Here is a 14,435-nt window from a genome sequence, read left to right on the forward strand (position 1 = left end):
AAGATCATAGATTTGGAACTGGAAAGGACTTCTGGAACCATCTAGTCTCAACCTCTTTATTTTACAGGTGAGGAAATGGAGACCCCAGAGAGGTGGAAACGTGCCCAAGTTCACCTAGGGAGTACTATAGGTAGAATTTGATTCTAGGAGTGTAGTCAAATATTCTTTTCGTTGTCTATGTGAGTCCATAAGATGAGATATTGAATGCATACAGCCTGGATAGCGTTAACTTTTCTTTGGACTTTGGCTTTAAAATGCCTTTTATTTCACATGATAGATAAAATTTCCATTCCTTTTGAATCATCTGTGAATACAAAAATTGAAAAACCAGTGTGTGGGGAAATTAAAAAAAAAGTTTTGTTACTTTTTTGTCACATTTTCATGTCCACCAACAAGCAGAGGAGGCCCAATGTCTTTGGCTGATGGCCTGGAGCTTTTCTCCCATAGTGCATGTGGCAGTGGGAGCAGCTGGCTGCCATCCTTTTCTATTGCTTGGAGGGCATCATATTGTGTGCTTGGGCTGTTTAAAAATAACTTCCCCAGCAGAGATCCATGACCTGGGGTTTCTGTTATTCACACGTCCCATTCCTTCTGGTCAGTTGGATTTGTTTACCCGAAGAAGGCTAACTACATGACAGCAGTCCAATTTTTCTAACACTTTCAAGTCCTTACCTACAAAGCTTGCTTTCTCAGTCTCCAAGTGCACAGCTTTCAACATCAAAATGTGTTTAATTTCTGTCAGGTCTTTAGTTAATGGATAAAAAAAAACCAATGTAGAATGCTGGTTCACTTTCATTTTTACCCAGGCGAGGTGACCCTGGGTCCCAAAAGGTTATGCCAATGGAGCATAAGCACTGTTGGGTTCTGACTTTATTAAGCATCATCACCAAATAATGAACTACTAAATGATCATCTACTAAGGCATGGAGTTGTAATCCTCTTGGGTCAAGGGACTTAGCCAAACAAAATCATAGGTCTCTGAAGGTCTGAAATAAAAGGTATAAAAAAAAACAACTCAGACTGGAAACTTCAACTGGAAAGGACCTTAGAGATATCTAAGTCAATATTTTTATTTGAAGTAGAGAACATGGTATCCAAGAAAGGTCAAAGGAAGGTAGTTAAGTGGAGGTTTGTTGTATTTTTTTCTCCAATACTCCATAATGCCATCCTTATTTGGTTTCACGTTCTCTTTCTCTCCTTATATCCATGATCATTTAACAAAAACTCTTGTGGTTTTTTTTATGCTTGTTTCTTTTCCATGCAGATTTTTTGGGTCATATTGGAAATAAATTATCAAATATATCCATTACTGGACCAATAGTAATTTCAGTGACCAATTAGATATTCTGTACAGAGGCACTTTAGTGTGGTAGATTGTTGAATTCTAATTCCACTTTTGATACTTTGTGGATTTGTGACCTTGAGCAAATCACACTTAAACGTCTCTCCCAGTCTTGATATCCTCATGTACACAATAGGAAAATTAGACTAGATGATCTGTGAGGTATCTTCCAGCTCTAAATCTCTGTACTAGTCAAATTTTTGGCATAATGAATGGAATAATGGGCTAGGATTTAGAAACAGGTTTCTGGTCTAGCTTCATTATGCTCTAGAGAAAATAAGTTAAACGTGCTGGGTCATAGTTTCTTCTCCAGAAAAGAGAGAATACTATCTGTCTCTATTTGGGACGTTTTTTGGATTTTTTCTCATGGTCTCTTTGCCAGTGCCTAACAGGGTTGAGGAACCTACAGCCTTCTAGGTCCTTGGGTGTGGCCCTTTGAGTTCAAATTTTATAGTACAAATCCTTTTACTAAGGGCATTTGTTCTGTGAAGTTTGGATTCAAAGGGCTGCACTCGAGGACCTAGGGGACCACATGTGGCCTCAAGTTCCCCACCCCTGCCTAACAGAATACTTAACCATAGTAGGTACATGCTAAGTATTTCTTGAAAAAGTCAGTGTTAAGGAGATAAATTTCAAAGAAATATCATAGTTTCTTACAGGAAAGTGCTAATAAGGACACATAAAACTGCTGTCTTAGCAACCTAACTATGTTAGGCTATGGAGATTCATGTTGCTATGACCCAGGATACCCCATTCCATAGAAATGAGATGATGAAACTCCCTCCCCTTACACAATTTTCAACCCTTCCCTCATTTCCTTCATTAGGGGGTGGATGAAAGTGAGAAAGTATGGTGGGTTACAGTGTCACCTTAACCTACAGGTGAGTAAAAGAAACTAAAAGACCATAATAGCTAAGTGATTTCTTCAAGGTCACACAGAATGAGAGGGTGAGCCCTTCTTAAAGGACTAACAACTTTAAGACAAAAAGCAAAAAAATAGTTTGAACAAGTCCTATAGAAGTTTAGATTTATACACACATCATGAGGAACTTGGAAGGAAAATAAGAAGCCCCAAATTGCACTCTGATACAATAAGAAGACACACAGAGAATGCTACGGTTCTTTTTATAAAATGAGGCATATACATACAGCAAAGAGCTGCTGAAATTTATTCATCCAACCATAATACATACAATAAAGAATTCTGATTTTGTACGTCATTTACATTAGCAGTAGAAAAAAAAAGTAACAGTGAATGAAATGTGAGGTTTAAAGTGCTGAGATATGAGACAATCACAAAGTAGCGAGTCTGCAGCAAGGAAAGCATCCCAACAATAAACTTGTGTAAATTATGTTACATGGCATTTACAAATAATTTACAAACCTGAAGAAAAGCCATCATGCCTCTTCCCATGTTCTGTTATCAATACCGCACTTGAGGCAAGAGGTTACTGGCTAAGGAGAGAGTCACAGACTGCAGGAAATGGGGAGTGATTTCCTTCTGATAGAGCATATGGGATGCAGACTAGGAAACAAAAACCTTGATCAGTCTTGTGTTTCAGGCGTTCATGAAGACTTGTATTTATGGATTGTAAAGTGACATACTCTCAGCAGCATGGAGACTATAAATACATCCTTTACATCAATATTTATATATACACATATACACTCATTAACATATATACATACATATAAAAAATATCTGCCCCAATTAGGTACAGAGTGTGTTTCAACTATCAGTAGACCAAGAGTTTTGTTTTCTGAAACACACACACGCACACACACACAGAGACACAAACAAAAAAAAATGAGGCATTTCCTTTTCAGTTCTGCCTTGAGTGAAAAATTTTTCTCTGCATTTATATTGATATATTCAAAGTATTGTAAAATAATGTCACATGGACAACCAAAGCTTTGTCCCTCAAGCAAAGGAAAGTTCTGAATTAGAGGAGAACTCAGATCTAAGCCCACATCGTGCAAGGCTAGATCTCAGAGGATCTCAGGCTATCATAAAGAGCACTGGTTGGGTCAATAGCCTGCAAATTAGCATTTCTTTAAAAACCGTAAAAAAGATATGTAATGTAGAGAAGTCGTTAAAAAATGGAAAGAGTTCCCCTACACCTTTTTTTTGGTAGAAAAAAATGATGAATATTTTATAGTTCGTATTTTCTTCTGGCAATGAAAACCAGCCGAATTGCATTCACCGACAACCAAAGAGCTTCAGCTGTGAATGAAGTTACCTTGGTATTATAGACAGGTAAGATAACATTTAACTTTACAAATGTTTAAATGTGAACCCAAGTAACAAAAAATAGTTCTGTATCAAAGGCGGTATCAAATTGTTGGTTTTTTTTTTTTTTGTAAACACAGTGATTCTTGGTAAAGAACTTGATTAGAGGCCAAAGTACCACAAAAAAAAAAAAAAAATGGCCACCACATAATTCCCTTTAAAAAAAAGTCATAGAAGATAAAATAGTCCTGTCTCCAAGCTGTTGGGTCAGTGAGTTGTTCATTTCTTTAGAGACCAACTTCAAAAGGATGCATATTCTTGCAGAAGAAAACAAAAGCAGAATAACTGGATTAAAACCTCATTTCTAGTTATTTATAATGAGACTATCAACCCATAAAAGAATGTTCATTGAGAGTATGATTAGTAGTGTTAAGTCTGCTTAGCCATACTTTGTACAGAGCCTTGTTTTTACCAGGGCATTCACCACTGTCCATTTCTTTCAATGTGGCATGATTGAACTGTTATCTTTCTGTGAAAATTGGAATATTGTACATTAGGAAGTGAGTTCTGGAACCGAGACTGGAGATGAGAAGCTTCTTGAGTGTCCCACGTCAGAACATTTCCTTTTATTCTTGCACCTTATATAGGTTGCTCTACATATAGCTCAGGAGTTTTTCTGGTAAATTATTTTCAGATTCTCAGAGACATCTTCTGAATCTTCTTTCATTTTTAAAAGAAACCTCCCCTTCCCTAAACTAAGTAAATTCCAAGCAAGACAAAACGGTCAGATATACATGATGGTTTCTGCTCCTGTAATTTGGCCATCAGAAGTTTGCACATGGTGTCCTTATTTAAGGAATCTTAATAAGGAAGGCCTTAGGTGTTATCCCTTGATATCCGAGAAGGTAGCATTGCAACTCTCACTGCAACTGGAGGAAGAGCTCAGAAAGGTAGAACCAGTACCAGATTCTAGAGAAGAGGGAAAATGATTAGAAGAAGAAATAGATATTGTAAACTGCTTTTATTTTCAACTTTGCTTTTTTTTTTAATTTGGGGGGGTAAGGCAAGGCAATTGGGGTTAAGTGACTTTCCCAAGGTCACACAGCTGGTTAAGTTAACTTTGCTTTTAAACATATATATATATATATACATACATACATACATACATACACACACGTATATATATGTGTGTATGTATGTATATAAACTTGGGAATGGGAAAGCAGGCAATTCTGGATATGAAGGGAGTATGGTCTTACCTGAGCTGCTCAAAGACTGAGCTGATTTTGAGTTGCCAATCAATGCCAACAGGTTGCTAGCTGGTACCCAGCCTTCCTTGAGGGTGGTCAGGTTCTTTACAAACCTAAGAAAGGTGGTGTCTGTCAAATGGTTCTATTCCATGCGTTTAGAAAAATAAGTCTTAAAAAAAGGTAAAAAGCACAGACGATTTTCCCCCTTACCAAAGTCCCTCTTCTCCCTCATGTAGCAAATCTACTATATCTCCACTTTTCACAGCAAGGGCTTCTGGACCTCCTTTTTCGTCATGGTCGGCCACAACTGTATATTTGCCAGGAACCTAAGGTTTGGGAAGGAGGGACAAAAAAAAGGAATGAAGAAAAGGTAGCAACAACAAAAATTATTTATGGCATTTAGGCTTGTTCTTCTGGATATGAGCAGAAAAATACTGTTTTGTTGTTGTTTTTTTACAGATTATAAATATATAAACTAGTGTATGTTGAGAGGCAATCAGTAGGTATTCAGTGAACAGCTTCACCTCAATGTGACAGTGTATGGAGACAGAAAAGACTTTGGGACATGGTCCTAGCTGTCAGAGACAATGAGAGCATAATATGAAGCAGTGTCTAATTTTGTGTTACAGGATCTATGGATGTCAAGGAAGTGAGGATAGAGGGGAATCTGGGAAAGTGAGGGAGTTGAAGACCCTGTGAAGAAATGCAAGAGGTAGAATCTGCCCATATATAAAGTACGTAATACAGTGCCTGCCACGGAGTAAACATTATGTTAAATGTTAGCTGTTGTTTTTATTAACGTATTGGCATGAGGCACTCATGAGAGTCACTTTTGAAGACTTCTTTGGTTCAAACAAATTACTACAGTTGGCCAAAAAAGCGCACATATATCCTCATGAATAAATCTAATGATAGTTTTTAGACATACTACTTAGAAAAAAGACCCACACTCCAACCAACCTCATGAGCCTGCATAGGTGTGCCCTACCAGAAAAATTCAGGAACATTCCAATTTACAAAAAAAAAGGAGAAAATAGTGTAATTCACATTACAAAATAGCAGTTCTCTGGAATCTAGGGTTTTTGTTTAAGAAATTATCTGGCAGAAATGCTCCTCAGAGGACTGAGAAACTCAAATTTCCAGTATTAGGGGCTGCTTCCAATTAGATACAAATCACATAAGTAAGGATGAGACATCTGTGAGATTATCAGATTGCCAATAAGGATATTGGATTCAGAAGACACAAATTTGGCTTAGGTGAATTTTCTCAGGGAATATCTCTAGAATGTAGTGACCTGTAACATGCCATGGTCAGAATGAGAATGCTTTAAAGGGCTTACCAGTTTCCTGGGTCCTGCTCCACCTTCTTCCTCTGCATCTGATGAATTCAGGGGCTCCTCAGTACTTGACCAGCCATCATTGTCTTCAGCAGCATCAAGTGAATAGGAAGTTTTAGTCCAACCTGAGAGAGAAGCAAGGAACTTAGAACTAATACCGTACACAAAGGCACCAACTTTGAGGCGAAAGGATGGTGGAATTTTAGAACCCCGTGTGAACTGGACCAATATGAGCTCATATTTTCAAAGAACTTTAAGTAGTACAAAGCATTTTACACACAACAACCTTGAAGTATGTAGTTCAAGTATTATCATCTCTGTTTGACAGATGAAGAAATTGAGGCTCAGAGAGATAAAGGGATATGCCCAGGGTCATGCAACTAGCAAGTGTCCGAGCCATAATATGAAGAATATCATGTCTCCTGACTTCAAGACATAGCATGTCTACACAGGATAGCATTTATGAGCAAAATCTTTGGAATTCAAAGTCAAAAAAATTTGCTATCCATAAATCATATCTTTTCCAAATTCTGTTATGAGTAGTGTCTCTCTGTAACCCTCAGATTTAGAAATATCTGGCACAAGCTGTTTAGGGCTCATTTGTAAATATAAATACTGGGGAAATAAGGATTAAAAGTTGACAAATGCTACCATCTGCCAAGCAAGTGCAATGGAAAGAAATTAATTCCAGATCTCTTCTTTATGTCATACTGTCCATCTAGGGACCCTGCAAAGGAAAGGAAGGAGATCCCTTCTTTAGCAGATGGGGTTTCTCTACTAGTCTGCTTTGGTGGACCTGAGTTAACATTCCAGGGAGAACTCACCAGGAACACCCAGGATAACTATAGTTCTGCCTCACATCAGTGATACCCAAGTAAAATAAAAGGACCATTTAGTGCCTCATCATATCAACCAGAACTGGGGGAAGAAAACAGCCATTTTTCTAATCTAGTGTATTAATGAAAAATCCAAGGAAGGAAAAACTAAGCATTTATACTTTTTTGGGGGGTGGAGTTCTTTTTGGACTGTATCTATGATTTCATTGAAGTTGGAAACTACCACTATCAAAGTTTGAGAACTGCTATACTATTCTATTGCTTCTGTAATGAGTCAATGCTTCCTTAAGTAGGCAATTACTATACAGATAAATGTGTGTGTACATATATATATATATATATATATACACACACATATATATATATATATCTACATATCTCCTCTTTTTGTTACTGAGATTTCAATTATATTTTAGGAGGACAGGGAAACTGTTAATGTGAATATACATCAAAAAATCCAAATAGCCTTGTAAAATACATTCTACCTGTTAACAAATTTAAGTTTAATTCCGGTGGGAGTAAGAGCCAGATTGCATTCACAGGGCCATGCTGCTCACAATTAGGAACAAGCAGAAATGAGAAACAAAGCCATTCCAGCTCCTTTTCTGGTTCTGACCCAACCAGAATACGCAGCATGCATTTCCCAAATTACACTCCAGTACTGTGGGCAGCCTGATTTTCACTGGATACAAGCAACTAAAAATAGTCAAACACAGATATTTTTGGAAAGGTGGCAGGGGCAAGAGTTGGCTGAAGCTTAGTACCCCACAACTGTCAATTGCTTTTAATCTCAGTGAAAAGCGTGGCTTTAAAAAGGAGATCAAAAGGTCACTTTGTGCAGGTAAGGAGACAGACAGCAAGATGGGGAGAACAGGGAGCCTCATCCCTGCTCACTCTCTCTCCTTTCCGTTTGCTGTCAGTCAGCAGAGTGTCTTAAGTCAGCAAATGAAGCATTCTAAGTAGACTAGTTATGGCCAGAAAGAGCCATAGCCATCTCCAGTGCGGTCCCACTGCACACCAGGATTAGAATTCACTCCAAATTACAGTAAGATTGGGGCAAGGGCAGGGCCAGGCCAGTCCTGGGCTTTACCTTTCCTGTGCTGGGCTGCTGGGGCCAAGTTAGATGAGCTGAACCACCTGGCCCTGGCCAGTGTTACTACTGAGCTCGCATCTGTGAAAGAACTAGGAATTGTGAGTTTTTCTAAGATAAATCTCACTGTAATTTAGCATGCTTTGGGGGTTCTACCTTTGGGAACAGCAACACTGAGTGCAATGCCAAGACAAAGTATTAAATGGAAATCTATAACCAGCCTTCAACTCATCCTTGGTTGTGCTTTCTAACACTTCCAGTGGGACCTGTCCATACAAGGATGGGTTAAGAAGGGGGGGTGGGGAACCTGTGGGCTCAAGACTACATGTGGCCCTTTGACTGAATCCAAACTTTACAGAACACATCTCCTTAATAAAAGTATTTGTTCTGTAAAACTTGGACTCAGTCAAAAGGTCACACCTAAGGACCTAAAAGGCCATATGTGGCCTTGAGGCTGCAAGTTCCCCACCCCTGATAAGAGGACTGTATTCTGAAGTTAAAGGTCTAATAGCTTTCTTTCTCTTATCCATCTCAACCAAATTTTGTTATTAAATACTTATACGCATGGGGCTCCTTGTTCAAACTAGACAGCAACCTCTTTGCTGTCAATAAAAGTGAAAAAAAGTGAAAAAGACTGAGCAGTCCCTTTTGCTGGAGAAGGGGGCCTTTAATTCATAGCAAGCTATTATGTACAACCCTTCAATGTTGGAGCTTCAGGCACTTTATGTACATGGTATTGATCTTATTTTATATAAAAAAAAGTTTGACAGAATCTTCCAAAGATAAAAATGCTGATTATGCCTAAAGCAGAGTCCTGTTTTTCTAATGCCAAAATCCCTGCTTGTAACACATTCTTGAAAAATATTTGTAGCTGCCAAATGTTTTCTGGACAAACATTCTTTACCAAGCCCCTGGAAGCTGTTACTTCATTAAAATAGAGAATGTAAGGAAAAAAATATGTGAAGGTTGAAATTCAAAAATCCCTAGAAAGTAATAAATATGAAAGAACAGAACATGACAACATTCCTAGGGTAACTTTAGCCATAAACCACTAAAATCCTCTGATTTATGTACTTATTCTAAGGGAATCTTTTGATAGAATCGTGCTTTAGATGAAGGGACCAAACAGGTTTAATTTCTGTTAAATCTCTCTTTAAGGGACAAATGGAAGAAACAGATTGGATGAGAAGGGCTTTAACTGGGTTCATGTCTCAGTTGAAAGAGCATAAGTGATAAGGCTTATAGTTAATGTCTATTCCCGCCTTACACTTGGAATGAAAAAGACAAAAAAAGATTTAATAAACATAAATAGGAATGCACAGGAAAACAGAAGGATTAGAATGGACTCATTTTTTCCTCTCTACTGCTTATGTCACCCTGTGACAATTTATTTTACACGTTTAGGAAAGCTGGGATGTTTGTTACTCTGCAGCTTTATAGAGAAGTAAGTGGCAGGTACCCAGCCTGAACCCTGTGGTGTCTCTGGAGGCCCAGAGTGGCTCTGTTTGGGATAGGAATGGACCAGACTTAAGCACCAGGGAAAAGTCTGGTTTAATAATAGGACTGATGCTGCTGATGGAACTGAAGTCATCATGTGATTTTTTTGGATGACATAACTAGAACTCTATGGTCATAAACACATGGGAAGTTTCTTGCTGGCAAGGAAGGAAGTGTTAAGTTCACACGAGGCAATAGCCCACAACAATATATGGAGCATCCCTGAAGTGCCCCAAAGGCTCTTCCGGTGGGATTGGAAAGTGGATTACATTTTGTGTACAAGAAGTTGCATCACTCTACCTCTTAAACCAAAAGGAGTCGGGTCACTCTTAACTTCGTGGCGCTTAGCTTTTTTTTCAGGACTGGTAGGAGAGGCTGCAGTAAGATGAACAGGCACAGAAAAAAAACACAGAAGAGAGATAATGAAGAGAGGAGGGAGAAAGATGAAATAGATGAGTTTGTTCTAGAGTGGGATACAGATCTGCTTTTGTTTCCACTGAAATCCTGTTCTGATGCCTCCCCATGGCATGGAGCTTTCTCTGGATTCTCAAAGCCTCTGCTAGAGAGAAAACAATGCATGTTTTGGCAGGTCTGACTAAGTTGAAAAGGTTTTTAAGCAGGGGTCCTGCGCGCTTTTTCACTGAGTTTAGAGACAGGCTTATCTCTAGTCTACAGGGCTGACCAGAAGGCGATTGCTTTTCTTGGCCACAGGATCTCAGAAAGATCTACTGAAGTGTGAAGGGGGTCGCAATCTGCTTTGGTGGAAGAAATATTCACTCCCCTGAGCTTCTGAATTATTGATTGAGGAAGATCTGGAAAATGACTCCAGGAAACACAGGATGTAACTGCAAAACTGTTATGAGAGTGAACAATGGAAATATAGTAAATGCAATGTAGTTATAAAGGAAGGAGATTATTTTCAGCAAAATATCAGCTCCTTAAGGGCAGGGACTATTTTTTTGTTTTTTGGAGGGGGAAAGACAGGGCAATTTGGGGTAAGTGACTTGCCCAAGGTCACACGGCTAGTAAGTGTTAAGTGTCTGAGGCTAGATTTGAACTCAGGTCCTCCTGACTCCAGGGCCAATGCTCTATTCACTGTACCACCTAGCCTCCCAGAGGGATTATTTTTTACCCCCAGTACCTTGCACATAATAAGTGCCTGATATATTTTGTTGAATGAAACTCAAATTTTCAAAGGCAGCTCATAGAAATGAGTCTTGATTTTATGGTCATCCTGTGGTATAATTCTTCTGAAAGACACAGTAAAAAAAATGAAACACTTGTGTTTTCAAAAAGGCAGAAAGATTAAACAAGATTTTGAAATTACTATTTTTTTTCCAGAAGGAACTTTTGTTGTTGTGGAGTTATTTCAGTCATGATCCCATTTGGGATTTTCTTGGCAAAGATACTGGCATGGTTTGCCATTTCCTTCTCCAGCTCATTTTACATATGAGGAAACTGAGGCAAACAGGATTAAATGACCTGCCCAGGGTCACAGAGGTAGCATTAGAGGCAAAATTTCTACTCAGCTCTTTCTAACTCCAGGCCAAGCACTCTGTTTAGTGCCCCATCTAGCTGGCCCTTTGAAGAAACTAACTACAAGGAAACCTGGTTTTGGTAGAAGAATTATTGACTCGTCCTATCCCTTAGCAGAAGGACATGGAGTTTCTGCAAAGGCAAGCATGGAATACTAGTGCTGTTTGCCTCCCCATTACCTAAGGATACATATGGAATTGCATTACCCAGAATGCTCAGGAAAGCCTCAGAGGGATTGAATTAGCTATGTGACTGCAATGTAACATGGGGCTCATCATTTGTCAGAGAAGAAAAACTATGGCAAGAAAGGTTAATCAAAGACTTAACAGGAAAAAAAGAGTTTAGGTTCAAAAAGGGAAAATGACACCAATAATTTCTGGGCAAGTTTTCTTTGGAAAAACTTTCCTTTTTCAAAAGGGGAGTAAAAAAATTTTTTTTAAATGTTGTGAGCTATTATTTAATGCTAATATGTTTCAGAAATCTAAGGTAATTGGGATTAAAATTTCTTAAGCCTGGTATGCTACCAAAGAACAGGGAAGACAAGCAACATCTGCACACAACACACCAATGAGCTGCCACACAAATACAATGACACGCTATCACAATGGTGGATACAAGTGGGAAAGAGTCCAAGGTGAGATGCGTTTACCTTTCTGACTTTTGAGGTTAGCAAAACCCTGCAGTGTAAAGCGCTTTTTGGACAGAGCAGAGTTCTCTGAGGCAGAGCTAGTAACTGTGTCATCTATAAAGGAAAAGAGAGACAAAGAAAATAGAGTGTGCGAAAACCCCAAGGAACAGAGAGACCTCAGAGCTAGTGTTTAGAGACAGCCATACAGACAGCAGAGATGTACTCAAGGAAGAGCAAGGACTGCAGCTTATTATTGCAGATGTCTATAATCAGGGCTACACGCAGGCAGGGCTGTGAGCCCAGAAAAGCTTCTCTCTGTAGTAGGGTTAAAGGCAACTGACCTAATGAAAGCAGACCAGGGACAATAGAAGCATGAGAGTTAGATGTGCGAACGTTACCTTGTAATAAAAAAATAGTGAATTTCTAACTTAAACGTCACACTTAACTCAGAAACTGGGCACAACTGCACCCAGAATGGATGCAGGTGGTCTCACCTTTGCTTTTGTCTGGGTTCTTCGGCACTGATGCTGAGCTGACATATCCCTCCAGGCTTGTAGGGTCGGTTTTTCTTTCTTCTAATTTTTTAACATTCTTTGTTTGATTTTTTGAGGGACTAATGCATGAGGTAAATAACATCAATAATTAATAATAATTTATAATAATAAAGATAAAGTCATTTTGCAGTCACATTCAGAATTTCTCAAGCATCCTGGTACCCTGAAAATTCTTGATTTCTTCTCTATTTTATACCCCAGCAACATTTTCCTGTCAAGTTCTTTGAGCAAGTGAATGCTTCTGTTTATAAAGCATAAAAAAACTATAAGCTGGTAGGGGCTCCCCCCTCTCCAAAAAAAACTGTTATTTTTTTGGATAAAAGGCTGAAGCTTTGGTTTAAGGAAGAAATCTCTCACATTCTAGGGACAGGGAGGAGAAAGGGATAAGGCTATACAGAGGCTGTAGCAAGCATGGCTTCCGTCCCACCCATCCCTTCTGTTCAGCATGGGAAGGCAGAGGACTTAAAAACAACACATGCTCCAAAAAAATTAAAGCCACAGCCCTCTAACAAGGTGATAGAAAATGAATTTGTAAGGGTGGCTAGGTGGCGCAGTGAATAGAGCACCAGCCCTGGAGTCAGGAGGACCTGAGTTCAAATCCGGCCTCAGACACTTAACACTTACTAGCCGTGTGACCTTGGGCAAGTCATTAACCCCAACTGCCCTGTCTTCCCCCCCTCCAAAAAGCAAGAACAACAACAACAAAAGAATTTGTTGTAATAAAAAAAAAACAAATGAAAATGAGTTAAAATATAAAGATTACATTTTATTATTTTGTTTTTTGGGGGAAGGCAAGGCAATTGAGGTTAAGTGACTTACCCAAGGTCACACAACTAGTAAGTTTGTCACTGTCTGAGGCCCCATTTGAACTCAGGTCCTCCTGACTCCAGAGCCAGTGCCCTATTCACCACGCCACCTAGCCGCCCCGAGATTAAACTTTACTTATAGACAATTGGACTTGGTAGCCCACTCAATCAAGAATCATTTATTAATCAATTACTACATTCCAGGCACAGTGCTGATAAGTACTAGGCATACAAAAAAAACCAAAAATGATCTTTGCCTTCATGAAACTCATGGGAAGACAACATATATTCATCAAAATTTACAAGATAAATACAGAATAGAGGTAAGGTAACTTTACAGGTGATGGCCCTAGCCCACTGAGCCATAGAATCACAGCTGGAAGGGTACCCGAGAAATCATCAAACCAATCCCAAATCTCATATTTTACCAATGAGGAAACAGACCCAGATATACAAGGGTGTCCCTAAAGTCTGGACACATAGGACATCTCATTAACTATGGATATTGTGGAGAAATAAAATGAATGAAATTTTCAGCAACATTTTAATTAGCATAAATGAGATTTCATAGGAAGACATAGGAGACATATAGGAAATCTCATTAATTAATTAAATTAAATATCTCATTAATATGGAAAATAGTCCCCAATAGCTAATGAAAAGTTTTATTCCATATGAAATCATTATGGCTAAAATTTATGCTAATTAAAATGTTGTTGAAAATTTCATTCGTTTCATTTCTTGAAAATATGCATAATTAATGAGATTTCGTATGTGTCCAGACTTTAGGGACCATCTTTTTTTTTTCCTTTTTCTTTTTTGCTTTTTTGGGGGTGGGAGGGCAGGGCAATTGGGGTTAAGTGACTTGCCCAAGGTCACACAGGTAGTATTAAGTATTGTCTGAGTCTAGATTTGAACTCAAGTTCTACTGACTCCAGGGCCAGTGCTCTATTCACTTCACCACTTAGCTGCCCTGAGTGATTTGACCATCTTAGGTGGGATGGGTTCCAAGTCTTCCTGACTCCAAGTCCAATGTTAAATGGCAACATGTAGCAGTCCTATAATTAATCTTCTGCTATTTAGATGCTGATGTAACCTTATTAATACTGGCAATGAATGACTGACATACACCAAAACTGATTATTCTTTTTTTTTAGGAGTTGATGGGGGAGGATGGGTATACAGGAAGAGAGATGTTTTTCTCTGTAAGCTGACACAATGGCATCAATCCAACACATATGCAATGGATCATCGACATGGATCTGTAAGTTTCATCCAAGTTTCTTGTTTGGGAAAATAAGAAAAAAAGTAACTTTCCATTTGCAATTG

At 38.7% G+C, this 14,435-nt stretch overlaps 1 protein-coding gene across 5 annotated transcripts in view; it reads right to left on the reverse strand.

Annotated features, from left to right (window-relative positions):
* Positions 1-2,448: 2,448 nt before the first annotated feature.
* The window catches only part of MCF2L (MCF.2 cell line derived transforming sequence like), a 386,575-nt gene continuing 374,588 nt past the window's right edge, over positions 2,449-14,435 (reverse strand). For 3 of the 5 annotated variants that reach the window (XM_069094090.1, XM_069094091.1, XM_069094092.1), the window contains 8 exons: positions 12,241-12,359; positions 11,768-11,860; positions 9,883-9,957; positions 8,086-8,166; positions 6,163-6,284; positions 5,033-5,148; positions 4,832-4,935; positions 2,449-4,541 (listed from right to left, as the gene is read on the reverse strand). In XM_069094090.1, coding sequence (XP_068950191.1) covers positions 4,456-4,541; positions 4,832-4,935; positions 5,033-5,148; positions 6,163-6,284; positions 8,086-8,166; positions 9,883-9,957; positions 11,768-11,860; positions 12,241-12,359 — 796 coding nt within the window. In that variant the 3' untranslated portion in view covers positions 2,449-4,455. The remainder of the gene's footprint in view (positions 4,542-4,831; positions 4,936-5,032; positions 5,149-6,162; positions 6,285-8,085; positions 8,167-9,882; positions 9,958-11,767; positions 11,861-12,240; positions 12,360-14,435) is intronic. The other 2 variants (XM_069094093.1, XM_069094094.1) reach the window with 2 other exon arrangements.

The sequence above is a fragment of the Petaurus breviceps genome, unplaced genomic scaffold (genome assembly GCF_028583685.1).
Source record: "Petaurus breviceps papuanus isolate PSGF00001 unplaced genomic scaffold, PetGlider_PUasm1.0 214, whole genome shotgun sequence".
Taxonomy (NCBI): Eukaryota; Metazoa; Chordata; class Mammalia; order Diprotodontia; family Petauridae; genus Petaurus; species Petaurus breviceps.